General features: G+C 35.7%; 1 protein-coding gene across 1 annotated transcript in view; it reads left to right on the forward strand.

Moving 5' to 3' along the window:
- Uba4 (Ubiquitin-like activating enzyme 4) overlaps positions 1–17,788 on the forward strand; it is a 64,773-nt gene that overhangs the window by 5,889 nt on the left and 41,096 nt on the right. The window contains exon 2 of the mRNA XM_083125177.1: positions 17,133–17,235. Coding sequence (XP_082981303.1) covers positions 17,133–17,235 — 103 coding nt within the window. The remainder of the gene's footprint in view (positions 1–17,132; positions 17,236–17,788) is intronic.

Here is a 17,788-nt window from a genome sequence, read left to right on the forward strand (position 1 = left end):
TTAAATAAAATGATTTTTCTCAAAATTTTTCCTTCTAAATGTTATGGTAGGGATTCCGGAATAAATAAAAAAAAACATGCATTCTTAAAAAAGTTATTATAAAACCAAATAAACTGAAATATGCTATTTTGTTTTCTTTACAGCTATTTTTCAAGAAATAACATAATAATGTTAAAAATATTTGCTATGAATGTAATTAAAATTGATAAAAATAACATAACAAAGAAGTCAAACATTTTAAAAGATATTTTTTTTAAAGTTTCAACTTTTACAATCCGTACGAAACTTACTTTTACAAGTTTTACAGAAATGTACAAAAATCTACTAATATAAAAACAGAAAAATCGACTGCAATAGGATTGACATAACATGGATAAAATAATGAATATAAGAAATATAAAAGGAAAATGTAATGAAAAATCCCAAAATGGCTTTAAAATATAGCCTCCGATGGACCAGGAGCACATGATTCGCATGTATATTTCACAATTTCATGTTCGTTTTACATGTAAATTTGGAGTATTCATAACATTTTATTGTTGTATTATTGTTTTTTTTTTCTCCCACACAAAACACAGCGTCTTTGACTCTTCTTGGCAGAGGGGGGATCACAATTGTTACTTCTTTGACCTTTTCCCCACGAATAGTTTTTGTTTTATAGACGTTTTTTATGAAAAATTCACTCTCACCTTGCTCTGTAGCGGAAGCTCCTTCCAAAGTAACTTCTTCCCCCATATTTGGCTCATAATCACATTCTGAATCAGAATCATGGTCACTATAGTTTGTAATTTCTTGTCGTCACAATCAGTAACACAGTCATCCACATAATCTTCTTCATCCGATAATTCTAGCAAAACTCACCCGTATTGATCAGGAGGCACAATATCATGACGGCGTGACATAATTGCACGGGTGGTGCCTAGAGTGCTACAATAAAAACAAGTGCACTCAACTCTATGAATTGTCGTACATGACTGACTTCCGATCAAGGTCAATGGTGGAGTCTCACTCAGAATTTATTTGACGGTTAAACTTTTAATGACGATTCCCTCTTCGTATTTCACATTTAGTGATGATTTCATTCCCAAGAAGTTTTATGGTTATTTTTCATGAATTATTTCTGTATTATGTATTGAAAATATGTTTTATGTAACTTTTTTTACAATACTTAATTTTTACATTACAGAAAAAATATCATAAATGTGAGAAAATTTATGTAAAATGTCACATATTTTATATCTGTGAAAAGAGTATGTGTTGTAGATTTCAGAAAAAATGTAAAATAATAACATACTTAGCTACATATTTTTCATGATTTTTTAAATTCAGCAAAAAATCTCCTGGGGAAAAACTCATTATCTTCAGGCTCGTCTGGAAAGAGTTAATGAAAAAGCATTCAACATTCAAGAATGTCTCAGTATAAAGTACATACAATTATTCAGAAACCTACAATCTATGGTTCTGTCTGTGAACCAGTGTCCAGTGTTTGGAATTTCAAACAACACTGTGTTCTTCCATTGTATGGGCCATCAAGAATGTGTTTGTGACCTAAACCTATCTCTGGGATCTTTTTTTCCTCTCAGTTTAGTAGTTTTGGCTTTAAAAAATATTTGAAGTTGTAGATTGTTTACATAACTTACAGCTGCCCTTGCACTTGTTGACGTAGAGCTTCTGAATTGTTATGCTACATGAGATGCTAAGAAAATTAGGACCACTTCTATCTATTAAATATCCTATGCCATCAAAAAGCTATAAAATTTCTTCACTTTACACAGTAGCATTTCAATTATAGCAGAAATGCTAAGGGATATGCTTCAGTCTAAAGTTGGCCTTAGACTTGACTCGTAGATCAAAGATACTGAGGTATATTTAGATTTACCTTTAAGTATCTCAATTTGCACATATCATTTTGTGAGAATAGTGCTTTTCAGTGTGATCAATTCATATGTAACAATATTATCCAAGTAGGTTTCAGAAATGTAGTATATTTTTATTCATTACAAGAAATTGTGACTGTGTTACCAACATTGTGTCAATACTCAATAACTATATTTTATGCTACATATCATATTGCAGTAAAAGACAAATGGTGTATATATGCTGTAAATTTATGAATCCACATAAGTCTTATGTTAACAGTTTCTCTGTCATTAAGTAAGACATGGATGTCCTCTATGGTTATAGTGTAAGAGGTTGTTTAAACAAACATATGAACATAGTTAATTAGTGTAATCCTTCAAAAATTCATATTATTATTATTATTATTAGAGTTAATTGTGTCTTATGCACTGAATGTGATTAATGTTAGAATGTCTTCCATGTATGCTTTAAGTGAGAAATATGGTAATATTAAAAAATGCTGTGGGCTAGCACAGTAAAGCCTATAATTTTCATAGTTGATATTGACCGTATAGAAAATCTTAATTGCAGGTTTCTGAGAGAGCAACAGTGGTCAAGTTAGTAGGAAGTTTGACTGCCACATGAGAAAGTTGCCTTCTTGCAACAACTCCACTATGACAAAAATTGAGAATGTGTGGCAATTGTGCATTGCCTAATTGTCTGACTACATGTGGTCTTTTTCTGATTCATATACATGTGATTTCTAGTCATTCTCCATGTATGTACAAACCTTCATTTGATGGATAATATGCTAAAGAGTTGGTTGTGCCTTCTTAATGTTTCTTGTAGTAAAGAATACATTGTTTTATAAACATATCTATTAGTTGTGCATGTGTGTCATTTGCAGCAATATTTTGTTTTTACAATTTTTAAAACAAAGAAGTGATAAATAAATTATTATAAGAGTGTCGTAATGTTTTTCTCATAGATCTGTATGTTACATGTCATACCATATTGTTGAGACTTTATATGTCCCTTTTGTATTGGTGAATTTTTTACCTCAGGTGGATTAGCTGAGCCCAATAGCTGGTGGGTGTGTTACTTAATTTGAATATAGAAGGTTACAAATTAAGATCTAAGCAGGGGAATTTATATCTTTGAATTGCTTCTACAATTTGTTTGCTTGGTCAGTACAACAATGTCTTTACCATGGTCATTGTATGTAGTGCATTTTTAATAGGCCAATGGTCCCCTACGGGACCATCCACAATGTGAGCCTAGTCCGCTGATTAAAAAATTCATGTGCTTTTAGGACCTTCATACTTGCATGTGAGGTTGTAAACGCTGACAGATGTTCAGATAAAACTTTGAAATGTCATGTGGAAGAAAACCCACCCACCCAGGATCCCCCTCCGTCCCAACTCCAAAGTTACATATGGAAGATGGCGCGAATTTTAAATTTGTACACTTATTTGACAAAAATGTTTTAACTCTTAGACTATTTGACCAATCTAAAAACAAAAGTTAGCCGAAGTAGATTGCTCAAATAGTCTCAGAGATATAACGTTTTTCTGAAATAAGTGTAAAAATTTTAAATTGCGTGCAAAGGCCGTGGCCACAGAGGGGTTACTTTCCAAAACCCGCTCGGCAGTTTAAAGGTTAAGAGACGGAGGATTATTATTGTATGTGCAGAGATATAACTAAAGGCACTTTTATCAACCAAAATCAGTACAATTTTTTCTTAGAAACACATAAAAAAAGAAAATTAAAATAGTGTACAATTTGCCTGCTATTAGATTTGCCATTGGCAAATTTTATTTTATACCTCTACAGTTATAATGACCCACCATAGTTGGAATTGAAACCACTGTCCGCAATGTGGTTTATTGGTAAAGTAATAATTTTACCATATAAATATTTTTATAAAGTTAGAATTTCTATCAATTTAGATTTATTCTCATGATAAAAAAGTAAAATAAAATAAACTTGCATGAAACTAAAGAAAAATTATCCCCAAATTTTTCTGCACTTATGAATAAATTAAAATTTATTTGTCTATTTGTGGTATAAATACAGGTGAATTTAGTATCTGGCTCTGTATTTTTTCTTGAACATAACTTCTGCCTGGTATAACAGCAAGCAAATATGTGTGGGTTTGTTTTTCAAGTTTTTTATTCTTGAACATAACAGTTATACCATATGATTTGGCATACACAGGAGGTGTACTGTGTAGCAATATGAGCAAAAATCAAGCAAAATCAGGACCTGGATTTCTGTCCTGGTCAAGACTGCATTTTTCGCTGAAATTTCTACGGAACATTAGAGTTAGTTAATTCAAGCAATTTTCTATTTTTTTATGGGATATAATTCCCAAATATTTATTTTTGCCTTGTACAGTAATTGAGATATCAATTACATTTAATTCATAATTGGGAAAAGAGACGCAGTAGTATATAAATATGGAGAAACTAGTACTCACTTTATCCGTGAAACTGTTTTGTCTTCTATTAACTTTAGTGGCCACTGCCACCATCCTAGTTGGAACTTGCTGTACTGTTGCTAAGTGTGCGTCCTTTGTTTATAGTTCTCCGGCTGCCGCTAGGTGCGCTGTTGTTAACTATGTCTGCGCCCGTGTCGTGTGCTATTTCTCGGTGTTAACTGTTGTAGTAGGGGAATCCAAGTATGGCGTGCCTGTCCGCTATCGATGTTCAGCTCTTGCGGGAAGTGCATTATGGCATACATTTCCTTGATTTAGGTGTCTACGAGTGTGTGGGCAGTGTGTTTGACTTGTACCTTTTGAATTGTATGACTATGGTATTTGATGTGTTTTGCAAGACCAGTAGTGGGTTGGGCTTTTTTTGCATCCGTTAGGTGCCTAGCAACAGTACAGCAAGTTCCAACGAAGATGCTGGCAGTGGCCACTGAAATTAATAGAACAAAGAAGAAAAAACAGTTTCGCGTATAAAGTTAGTACTAGTTTCTCCATATTTAATTACATTTAAGTTATGCTCTAAATTTTAGCAATTTTTTAGCCAATGTTATCAGTGTAGTTTATTTTAGTTTGTTTTTATTAATTAATTATAAATAATATAAAATATTTCTACATTAACTTTTATTGTGAGTGGTTGCAGTGTGAGTATTCTTGTACTGCATATGTGGTCTGTCCTTAAAGAAACTGAACCTCACACAAGTCACATTTATTGAAAATACTTACCATTGGTGCTGGTTTGGTTAAGTGGCCGACTTTCAATCTTTCCACTGAAGTTCCTGTTTTGAGCAGTGCTAGATAATAGTCAAAATAGAAAGGAAATACAATTACTGTTGCTATGAAGTTCTACACCACTTCAATACACTTAATTGTTTTCCCCAGTTTTAAAATATGACCAAATGGATGGTAAATTGTTGCATGGTGTGACGTACATTGTTGCTGTGTTGAATAAGCAGCACTAGATTTCAAAACTTTGTTACTTTCTGGACAGAGCATGTATAACTTGACTGCTGTGATAATTTTCTAGTTTCTCAAATGAAATGTTCAAATGATGATGTATGGTGCTATGTGGATTAATTATATTGTCATGAAACCTGCACATAGATTGATGCATTACATTTATCTACCTCTGTTGCAAACTGTGAATTCATAAATCATTGTGTAATGTATCTAAATTTAAGAGGTGTATATTCTGTAATGTATGTTTTAAGAGTTGTCTACACTAAAGAAATGTAGCTGTTTGTTGGGAGTGAATTGCTAAATATTTTCATTATAAAGATTTTCTGTTGTATCTAAATTGCTGTTATAAATATTAGAAAACAGAAAATAGGGGATATGTTTGCTGTATGTATTTGAGTGGGAAGAATTTTAAAATTGTATGGCTAACATTGTTATTGTCTGTGCAGAAATATAATGAAAGGAATTTTAATTAACACAAATAAGTAATGAAAGTACTTTGAGGGAAATATGTAGAAAACAAAGTTTTTATTATAGTAATCTGCCTTGTTACTCTAAGTTATTTTAATGCATGTAATACACTAATGTGGAAGTGTTACTTCTAGTTGTTGCTAATTGCTTGCAGTGTTAGGAACTGCATTCGCCTACATTGTGAAATGAAAGAGAAATTTTTGTGAACATTAGACTGTTGTATTCAAATGTCTACATTGTACTGAACTTGCAAGGCAACTGAATATTGTCAGTTGCAAATATTTGTGTTATAAAGCTTTCTTCTGCTGTTGATGTTTTATTGTGATTAATATATTGCATTATATTGTTGTCAGTTGCACAATAAATTTTGTTCTACACAAGTGATTTGTGTTTCATGTAACATAAACCAAAATATTTAATTATGAATTTTGTCAAGAAAATTACAGTCTGAAGTCTTGCTGTTAGACCAGTAATGTCCATGTGCTTCACTCTGTCCTCTTTCTGCATTTATTGGGGGGAAGGGGAGGGGGTTGTCTTTGTAAAACTAGATCAGTGAATGCGTCACCACAGTTTGTCGAAACATCTCTAGAGGGAGCCACCTACCACCACCCATGGCATATTTCCCCAGCAGCTTTATCAGTGTACTCACCCCCAATGCAGCTGGCCTTGTATCATTGGGCGGCTCCAGAAATTGACATCGATACCATTCTACATCACAGAGATGAGTGCATCCGATTCATATACAGGATTCCCTCTCTCAACCAGAATGCACCAGATCTCACCACCGTTAACATCCCACCAGACTCCTAAGTCATCTTAGTGGAAAAATTGAAATCCAAAGCCAGCACACTTCCTATCAGGTTCATCACACAGGCATGTTCCAAACTAAATCAGGAATTATGAAATATTCTCAACTTCACCTTCTTCACTATGGCATCTCAAATGACATTTAACTTTTAAGGTCAAGGTTATTTTTCCTGGTATTTGTGCCAACGCTGAGCATGTTTTCAGTGGGAAATTTAAAATTCCATAATGTATGAAATAAAAATTAATACCGAGGAAACTACACCTGATATACAAACCATATCTTGTTTTGTTCAATACAAATTAGGCTATAAGCCCATGATTGAAAATCAGTATTCTTTATCAAGAAGTAATAGAAGAAAAAGAAATGAAATTTTGAATATGTCTGCCTCCCACCTTTTCCTGACATACATACTGCTCGTGTTGCAAAATTTATGTAGTTGTTGATGCTTTGGAGAAAAAATATTCCCTAAAGTAAGCAACATGCCTCATATATACCCAAAAACTTTGCAGTACATCACTAATGCAGCACAAAAATCATTAATCTAGTAACAAAGGTCACAAAGGTTTGACCCCAGTAAAAGCAATTCTCAAGAAACTTGTCAGAAGCATTTGCTCTTTAGGTCAGTGACTTGAAACAAAGTGCAAGAGTACAACGGTACACAGACTTCTGTGTTGCCAGACAGTCAAAAATACCACTGCTCACTAAGTACCTTCTCCCCAATGCCATCCTTTAGGCACTTTAATATGTGTTTCTCCAATCTGATGACAGTTGGCACATGTGTAATAATATGGCTTTGTTGACTTGTCTATAGTAATGGCAGAACCATGAAAATCCATGAAAAAATTTACTAAAAAGTATACATTTTATCAAGGACCCCCCCTCCCCAAATATAGTCAGAATCAAATTACAGTACACTAATTACTAGAGGCACATATTTTTGGTAAATAAAAAAACAAAATTTCGGTATACAGTAAAAACTGAGTCAATTTCGGGTTCAATAGCGGTAAATAAAATAAAATATCGGTGTTATAGCGGTGAAAAATTGGATCAAAAGTAGTATATACGAGGGCCGCACTGAAAGTTGCGGGAAAATGACATAAAGAAGAAGAATAAAAGTACATCAATTTTTTATTGCTTTTCAAAATATTCACCCACTACGGCAATGCATTGTGTCATGCGATGGAACCAATTGTTGAAACAGTTATGCCAGTCTGAAGTTGGTACCTGCGAGACATGCATTTCGTATGCTTTGATAGCCTCTTCGGGAGTGGAAAATCGCTGACCACGCAACTTGTTCTTGATTGATGGGAACAAAAAAAAAATCACATGGGGCTAAGTCAGGTTAATAAGCTGGATGAGTCATGAGTTTAACTTGTTCATGATCCAGAAAGTTCCTTATGTGAGATGCTGTGTGTGAGCTGGCATTGTCGTGATGCAGAATGACTCGACGATTGGCATTTGAAGTTCTGAGCACATTGAGTACTTGTGGCAGGGAAACTGTGGTATACCATTCTGCATTGACTGTTCTACGATTCTCTAGTGCAACAGTCGCAATGTGACCTGATTTACCGAAAAAAGAGGCAACCATTTTTTTCGACACACTGTGTGCACGAACAATTTTCGTTGGTTTAGGCTCATCCTGGAACACACAGCATATTGTTGCTTTGTTTCAGGTTCATAAGAGTAAATCCATGATTCATCGCCTGTGACGATGTTAAACACAAGATTTGATGATCCCAACTTGAACCGTTTGATCATAGCCTTGCACCACTTCACACGGTCGTCTTTTTGTGCTTTTGTTAAATTGTGTGGCATCCAACGGGCACAAAGCTTTTTCACACCTAAATGATTGTGCAAAATTGTTTGTATTTGACTCATGCCAATACCTAAGAAACCCTGAATTTCGCGATAAGTCACGTGTCGATCACTGTTGATTAGTTCACGAACTGCATCAATGTTTTCTGGCACAATGGCTGTCGATGGGCGGCCTTCAAGAATTTCATCACTAAGGCTAACCCGTCCACATCTGAATTCTTGAAACCAGCGATAAATTGTCATCTTTGATGGGGCATCTTCGTGAAAAGTTTCGATCATTCGAGTAACACACTGTTGCTGTGTTAAACCTTACTGAAAATCATAATAAATCATGGCACGTAAGTTCTCTCTTGTTAATTCCATTTTTTTTACAAACACCTCACTTCAAACTTCCCTCCTGAAACGAAAGCAAATCCGTGTTACATCAGTCCTGGTATTTACAGTCGACAAATATCACAGTTTATAAATATCACAAAATCTAACAGATTGCATAGTTGCCAGTACCTGATTCCTGAAACTTTCAGTGCAGCCCTCGTAAAAAGACATTTTGGTTTTAAAATTGTGAATATAATCCTAAATTTGATTTAAAAACTACACTTATTCCACAGAATTAACATTTCACTTCTAATAGCCCATTTATGTAGTTATCCGAGTATTAAGTTTATTTCTGTGTAAAGGAGTCAATTTTTGTTTCTCCAATATTTACAGCAGAATTAATCAATTTTCAGGGAATTTCATTACTCTCAGGATAATTCAGACCTCAGAAGGTGCCACGTCGGTGAATAAACCCTAAATTTCGTGTGTAAGAGTTAATTTCGCTTTTTGCAGTTCATTTTGCATTATTTCGTGACAAAACATGGTCACAAAATGCATCTCACACCTTTCAAAAACATGAAAAATTAACACTACAATGTGTTTTTTCAAATCTCGTTTTTTCATCAAAAACGAAATATGCATGCCCCTACTAATTACTAATGGCATATTTCAAGGCTCATATAGGATTGAAAACATGCATCTCTGAACATTATCTGAGTCACAGTATGTTCCAAAAGTCTCATACTAGGCATCAAAGCTGCTTGGTCCAAAAATGGACTAGTCCAGCATTAACAAAAGTACCTAGTTGTCCAATTTTGTACCAGCTTTGCATTGAAGGGTTAAACATACAATCACTTTTATGACGTGCTGCATTATTACACACCATGAATGGACATCTGCTGTATGAAAGCACTATGCTATTTGCAAAGTGCCATCATGCTCACAAAAACTAAAATAAAAAATAATTCCTGTTTGCTCTCTTTCCACTGTTCGCTGCAAAACATCAAACTTCTGTATTTTTTGTGCGTAGTTCCTTTCTTTGTTACATTTTTTCCCTCCCGGAATGACTGATTTGGTCAGTAAATACATTATTTTCTTATATGAAGTAAAGCTAGCTCATTGCTACAGTGCAAGACATTTTTTACAATGCTGGCTTTGCTGTTTTTCCCTCCTCTCCCCCGTTTCTAGGTAGGACACCAAGTGTTGTGGGTTTTTATGCCACTGCCAGGCTTGGAACAGGCTTAGATGGTGAAAAAAATCCCTCAGTTTGCAATAACGTGTTGGTTGCTCTTGACTCTTGTCACATGGTTTCAAATGGAACGGGATTACAACCCTACGTGACAGTTGTAGCTCACAAACTTTCTGTGCAAATGAAGCCCCTAATGATACAAGTCACCAGGGGGTAGTGCCCAAACCAGAATATATTTCAGCCATTCTGCTTTCTCTGCGTGCTTGAATGGGAAGAAGGTGGGAATGTTTTGTAGAAGATATTTGAGCGTGTGTGTGTGCAACTATGTAAATAGGCAGAAGCTACCACTGGATCTTAGATTTGAATCCTGGATATAAAATGGATGTATCAGTGTACATGTGTACTGTTTCTTAGTTAATTATTCACCCTCTTGTGGTTATTAAGCTAAATAAGTAAAATGCAAATAACCAAAATATAACAACAAATTTACTAAATAAGTTACTTGAGTGATCAGGTGATGTATTTATGACTTTGCAGGTTCAAAGCATGCATGATCGCTAAGAAGAGAAATTTTTCTGTGGTGTCTCAGTCAATCCAGGCTAATATAAAATTTCACATTACTTTTGCACATCTTAAGAGAACTTTCAGACCAAAGTGACTTGTGACTAGTGTCATGCACCAGCAGTTTAACACCCAAGTGACAAGCAACACAAGTCCTTCCAATTTGCAGAAAAGCAATCATGGTGCATGCATGACCAATGACCAAGGTGATATGATACAAACTACTGAGAAAACAGCCCCAGACTGAATGACAAGAACATATGACAAGTGTCACTTGTTGCTTGTCACTTCAGTTTGAAAGCTACCCTAAGGTTAATTGTTATGATAAGGATGACATTAGAATTAGAATTAGAAATTCTTTATTCATGGGCGAAGTTCAGCCTGTGGCTGCTCTACCCATGATGAAAAGATGATGGATAACACATGTCCTTAACTTTTTCGCTGCGGAATTCTCTGGCACACAATATCCCTTGGCTGCGTAATTAAATTTGAAAAAAATATTTTTTTTATAAACAAATAGTTTTCACAATTACATTGCGTTATATATGAGAGAGAACTTACAAAATTCATTCCTTGCACTGGAAAACCATTCTGTAGTCCCTGGTGGTATGATATTTTGAAAAATTTTGAAATTTTGAAAAAAAAAAATTAGAAAGAATAATTTCAAAAAATTACATTGCAAAATATGTTATAGAGAAATTACAAAAGTCATTCCTTTCACTGGCAAACCATTCTGTAGTCCCTGATGGTATGGTATTTTTCAAAACACGGGATGACGCAGAGTGGTGGAGCGGCGTGGAAATTCGTAAGTAGTATCAAGGTACTGGGTGGTGAAAACTTCAGTTTGTTCTGCTGTGTGTTCAAATACTGAGCGGGGGAAATATTTGATAAAACAAGAAAATGGTGTGCTAAATACTGTACTGTCACCAAGTAACTTAGCACTTGCCTGTGTCGAACTTCCCACACCTAGATCAATGCTGCTTTGCACTCTGCTCCATGATGTTACGGACGGCCCTCAATGCTCGTATTCTAAATGGAGGCGTAATTAGCGACATCATACGGATATAAACAAAACTACAAGTTCAAATAGTTCCAAATAGTATCTACAGATGTCTGAAGGCTACTAAAAGCGACGTACTGCGGAAATGCGACACCCGCAGCGAGTGGACGTATGAACTCGCAATAATGCTACTTCCGCATAGCAAGGCACCTGGCGTGCTGTGCATAAATGTGACGACCGCAGCGAAAGAGTTAATTACCTTAGTCAGTTCCATGACAAATGAGTTATCTTCCACTCCATTGTGTATTTTCACCTTAGTACAACTTCCAGTAACTCACTAGCATTTACATTTTTTTAAAAAAAATTACTTATGTCCACAGAACTAAATTTGTAATGAAGTACTCAAGATTTGTTACCAAGGCAATAAGCATTCAATACAAAAAAAGCAGAATTTTACAAGAGATTTATTAGGTAAAAAGAAACCCTGAAGACAAAACACTGTACACATAAATGACTCACCACCAGTAATAAAGCCTGTATCACAGTTTCATGTTCACTAAGGATTGAGATAAACATTGAAAGGACTTATCTAGTAAAAATCCATTAAAATACAGTTACGACAAACTTGTACTGTTTCAGGTTTGCTATTGGCATCAGCTGTTATAATCACATCAGATTATCAGTAAAATTACTGATACCTATCCGATATGTCTATAAATTAGTGCAAAATTAATTCGTTGATACTGGTAATTTTTATAATTTTTGAAATTTACTTATGTAATAATTGTTATTTGTAATAAAGTACACAAGTTTGTCAAAGCAAAATTTCACAAGAGATTCATTAGGTGAAATGTGGTGCTGTAGATATAGAATGCATTGCACATGTAAATTGAGTTGAGTTTTTGGTTAAGTCCATTTTATGCACAGAAAGGCTAATCAGGACTGGAGCTACAGCTTAAAGTGGGATCCTAACCACTATGTAACTCCACTGGGTATTGAATCCGGGGCCCCTTGATTACAAGGCAACGACATTATCACTACACCATCAGGGATGCCCTGTACACAAAAATGACCAAGCATCAGTACTGATAATTTTACCTATTTGATATATTTGTATCTACCATTTTTTTGATATTTTTGCGGATATAGACATATAATTCACAAACTTAGTTTTGTAAAGTATTTCAGTAAGTAGGTCAGAAATGTTTATTTAAAAGAAATACTAAGTGAGATACTGACTTCAAAACCACTTTTATTTTTCAACATAATCTCGACCAACATTGATACACTTATCCCATCGCTTTATCAGTGCCTCAAAACCTGCTGCATAAGAGTCTATGGGCTGCTGTCCCAGCGACAGTCATACCTCACATTAAACATCATCATCCGCATTTGCCACAAAGTTGAGTTTTTAGTGGTCCAAACAGGTGAAAGTTGCTTGGGGCTGTAAGGCAGATGTTTAAGAAGTAGCCATTCTAATTAATTAATTCTGTCCTGGTTTAATCAAGCCTTGTGAGGTCTGACATTTTCTTTTGGAGCAAAACTCCTCTGGTCAGTAGGTCTGGACATTTCGAATTGCAGCCAGAAACTTCAACAGAACTTAACATTCTCACTCTCTTCTGGAGATGAGCTAGCATCACTCCTTGAGAATCCCAAAACACTGTAAACATGTCCTTACCTGCTGTGGGTTTAACCTTGAGTTTCTTGAAGGTTTCAATGCATTGAATCACACTTTGATTCAGATTGGTAGTGATGCACACATGATTCATCCCCAGTAACAATCCTGTTAAGCACGTCTTCTCCTTCATCAGCATACTGACAGAGATGTTCCAAGCACAGGCCCATTTGAATCACTTTTCAGAATTTCAAATAATCGTGCAGTATGCTGAAGGCTTAACCATGCGAAAACCCTATTGCAATTGCTTTGCTGTCTATCGTCATTTGCCTGTCAACTCGAATCATCTCCACCTGCCGCACTGTTGGTTCTGTCGCAGTCTGAACAGGCCAGTCTTCATCAACAACGTTTGACCATCCTTGCGAGAATTTATTGACATGGTGTGGAAGTAGAGCTCAAAACATTCTTGATCTTCGCCATAGTGGATGAAGATGATGTTATGAGCACTCTGCTCCAGCTACCAACACACTCAAAGGTTGTCCCCCCCCCCCCCTGCAGGAACTCATTGATCTCCAGAGCTACTTTTGCAGGGACATTGTTGATGACTAGACAACCACAGCTACATTTTCTTGCACAGAGACATAATTATTGTGCTTTTACTATTTTACTTGTTTTGTTCTTAGATTCTTGTCAATAGATTTTTGTGGGTTTGTATAAGTCTGCACCAAATATTTGTTAAAGCAATAACTATATAACAAGGTTTTTCTCTGACATAATCAAGATGTACTTAAACAAACAGGTGAATGGAATTGGTAATATGAGACACAAACAAAGTGTGGCAAAAGGTGGTCAAAGATATAAAACATTATCATTATCTGATGAAATGCAGACTGGGCCTCCCTGATGATTCAGCAGTAACTCTAATGCCTTGTAAACAAGAGGTCCTTGGCTCGATCCCCAATGAAGGCACATTTCATGGTAGTTCGGATACCACTGTAAAATATAGGTATCGAATTACTGAAGTCTGTTGATGGCCCTGTTTGCCACATGAGGCCTGGCGTTATCGTGGAGGATAACCCCATTGTCCACATCGAGAATCCCTTGGCACTTTTTCCTGATGGCAGCTCACAGACGTGAGTGTGTGCCACAATAGCTGTCACCATTGATGGTGTCACCTCGTGGCATGAAATCCATCCAGCAGGAGTGGTCCTCAGCGATCCCAGAAGACTGTGAGCATCAACTTCCAGACTGATGGCATTCTGCGGAATTTCTTCGTAACGGGGGAATATGGATGTTTCCACACCATGCTCTGATGCTTTGATTCTGGAGTGAAATGCAATACCCACGTTTCATCTCCAGTGACAATGAGATCCAGGAAACTTTCACCCTCCTGTGCGTAATGCTGCAAATGTTTCAGTGAAGCAATAATTTGCTTGCCCTTGTTCAGGCCATCCAAAAGCTTAGACACCCACTGACATAAAACTTTGCGATACCCCAAGGATTTGTGAACGATATCGTAAACACTGCCATAAGAAATGCCAAGCTCCTTGGAAATGTCCTTCAGATGCACACGCCGATCTGCTTTCACCATTGCATCCACGCAGGCAATTTTTTCTGTTATGAGCGAGGATGTCCCGACCGCTCATTGTCATGAAAATCTTCTTGGCCATTTTCGAACTCACATCACCACTGCATACTTCTCAAAGCAAGACACTTGTCCACATACGTTGGCTGAATTTCCCTATGAATCTCAATGGGCATTTGTCCCTTGCTCCATATGTAATTTGCTCATAACTGCTCATACGACGTGGACGTGTTGAGTACTGCAACCATCTTTACAAACTGACAGCAGCGCAGAGCAGCCGAGAGTTAACGCTGTTCCAAGAAAAATCTATTGAATTGAATGCAGTGGCAGTGAGGGGGGCAGTTGCCCCCCACTTTTTGCCACCTTGGCTCCTGCACTATGCTAAACCTTATGTACCAATGAAAAGTAAACTGTCCTTGCCCCCCCCACTCTTTGAACCTTACCCCCCTAGTTTTGGAGCCCAAAACTCGCCACTTCTGATTGAATGTATATCTCGGCTGGAAAAAAATGGGGGCAAAGACTTTTCGATTTGCCTTCGTACTAAAGAAATAATCTTTTAATAAGATACAGAAAGTATTTTACCCAACTTAAAAGAGGAAGATGCATTGAATCAATTCCTTTATATACAATTTAAATTTTGTACTTCTCATATGTTTCTAATTAGCCAAATTAAATTTATAATGCATCATGAAATTATTACTTCACTGGCATTTCCTTCTGCAAAACTATTATATTTGTTTGTGGTAGCTCACTATAATGTCAATTGTTGTTATCAACTGCTTGGTTTTGGCTGCCACTTGCAGGCAGAACTAAAGATCAATAAAGATATTAAATATTCTGTTATACATAAACTTGGTACTTTCTTCAGCCCACGAAATAAAATATCTAGCTGTTGTATTTTGTGAGTTAACAAGGGTATCAAATGGTTTGACTGTTGACTCAAACACACCGGCGAGTTGCCAAATCTAGAATATTTTACTGAATGAAGTTTTTATTTCATATGTCTCTCAGTACACCAAATTACATGTTTGTGACTTTGGTTCTTTAGAGATATTGAAGGTTTTAAGATATATCAAGTGTTCACTTTCACTTGTTTGGCTCAAGAAAACAGATGGTTGTACCAAATGTGATTATTTATAATGCAGTAAAATATTACTAAATAGATCTTTGAGTCCAGAAAATTTTATATTTTAATAACTAGTAGTTTTTGAGTAATTGGTAAATATTGCTTGGGCATTCGATTGTTGACTGCAAGAGATAAATTTACAGATCGATCAAGAAGATGGATACCACATCATGTTAATAAACCATGGTTCTTTCAACTTACCAAACTTCATATTTGTAGGTTGAATAGTTTTGATGATAATACAATGTAAAATATTAACCGATTGTTGACATTCAGTTATTTTACTACCATAGACAGATGGTCTGATGAATTATTTTTTTAAGTTCACTTTGTGCACAGATAGGCTAATTGGGACTGGACCTATAGTTTAAAGTGTGATCCAAACCACTGTGCAGTGTACCTCCACAATGTATCGATCCTGGGATCCCTTGATTATAAGGTGAAAACGTTACCACTATGCCATCAGGGAGGCCCTGGTGATCTGATGAAGTGATATAATTTGCATAACTTTATATTAGCAATTTGTGGGTCTTGAAATTGTCTTATTTGACAGTTTCTGAGATATCAACAAGTCACTTTAGATCGATTGTCTCTCACGGCTGACGGATGTGCTGATCAAGTTAATTTTTGTCGCTTTGAGCTACAATTTGGTAGGTCCATCGGTTCACCAAAATTTGTCTTTGTAGCTGTAGTCATTCCTGAGCTACTTCTAGTTAGTTGACATGGACCTAGTTGGATGGACGGATGTATAGATGGACACGAAAGGAGCAGAAGCGTTATCAGGAGTGCTGATTAGAACTAAGGGTTTACATTATTCTTATGAATTGAGATTTTTGAGTTCATATTTATTTTTCTCCAAGTGAACTTTATAATAGGGATGGAACAGATTAATCTGTACCCTATCGGTATCAGCCGATATAGACATATCAGTGTATCGCTAAAATTACCGATTATTTTACTGATTCAATATATTTATACATATCTTATAATTTAGTGCAAAATTCTGCTAATTTGTTATAATTTTTATGGATAATCGATGCCCTATTTTTAAGAAAAAGTAAATGTCTAAATATGCAATGTCTTTTGCACTGTAGTCACCTCAAAACACACATTTATTAAGGAGGTCAGTGAACCGTTCAGGCTCTTCAAGGGCTACTTGAAATTTTTTATCGGATCAGTAGAATATCAGTTACCGGTATATGTAAATTTTATATCGGTACTTTATAGGTATCAGCCAAAATTTCATATCGTCCCATCCCTACTCTATGATAAATTGTGGAGAGTTATGTACCCAATTAATACTGCATTCTGAAAACAAAATTTAAGCAAAGTTGTGCATGTAATAATATCTCCTTAATTTCAGCCTGTCGATGATAGTAGTCAGTCCCATGAGACATCTGGATTAAGTAATGATGAAATTACTCGCTACAGTAGGCAGATCATTGTTCCTGAGATAACAATGACAGGTAATATATTTCATTTCATATTTAAAAAGTAATATTAGCTTCACTTCTTTTTATTGTACATGATCATAATGAACGCAGATGATTTTTGATATTATTATGTGTGCACATGTAGAGTGTGAAACTAAAAAATAGTGAAAATGCATGTATAACATTTAAACATGGACAACATGTTTTTGTGCAGCAATTATGGCTGGGCTGATATTGATGTTGATGTATTGGTATTGGCCAGTAATCATGGTTTCAGTATCGGAAAGCATTGCTTGGAATTTACTTAACAATATCAGTCGATACTTTTCTGAAATTTTGATCAGTCATGGTGTTCCAAAAATTGCTACACAACACTTTTGCAATCTAATTATCCTGTAAATTATGCAAAATGTGAAGTTTCTTTTTATTTTGCACCAGTTTGTTTGAAAAACTGGATTTTGTGACTACATAACCATGGGTGCCGCCAGAAATTTTGGCGCTCTGCCAAATAAGTCAGTCGCTCTAGAATTATAACAGTCAATTTTCTACATTTATCTTTGCACACTAGTCTATAGAGTGAGAAATA

Source organism: Lepisma saccharinum, chromosome 7, assembly GCF_977018435.1.
Source record: "Lepisma saccharinum chromosome 7, izLepSacc3.1, whole genome shotgun sequence".
Classification (NCBI taxonomy): domain Eukaryota; kingdom Metazoa; phylum Arthropoda; class Insecta; order Zygentoma; family Lepismatidae; genus Lepisma; species Lepisma saccharinum.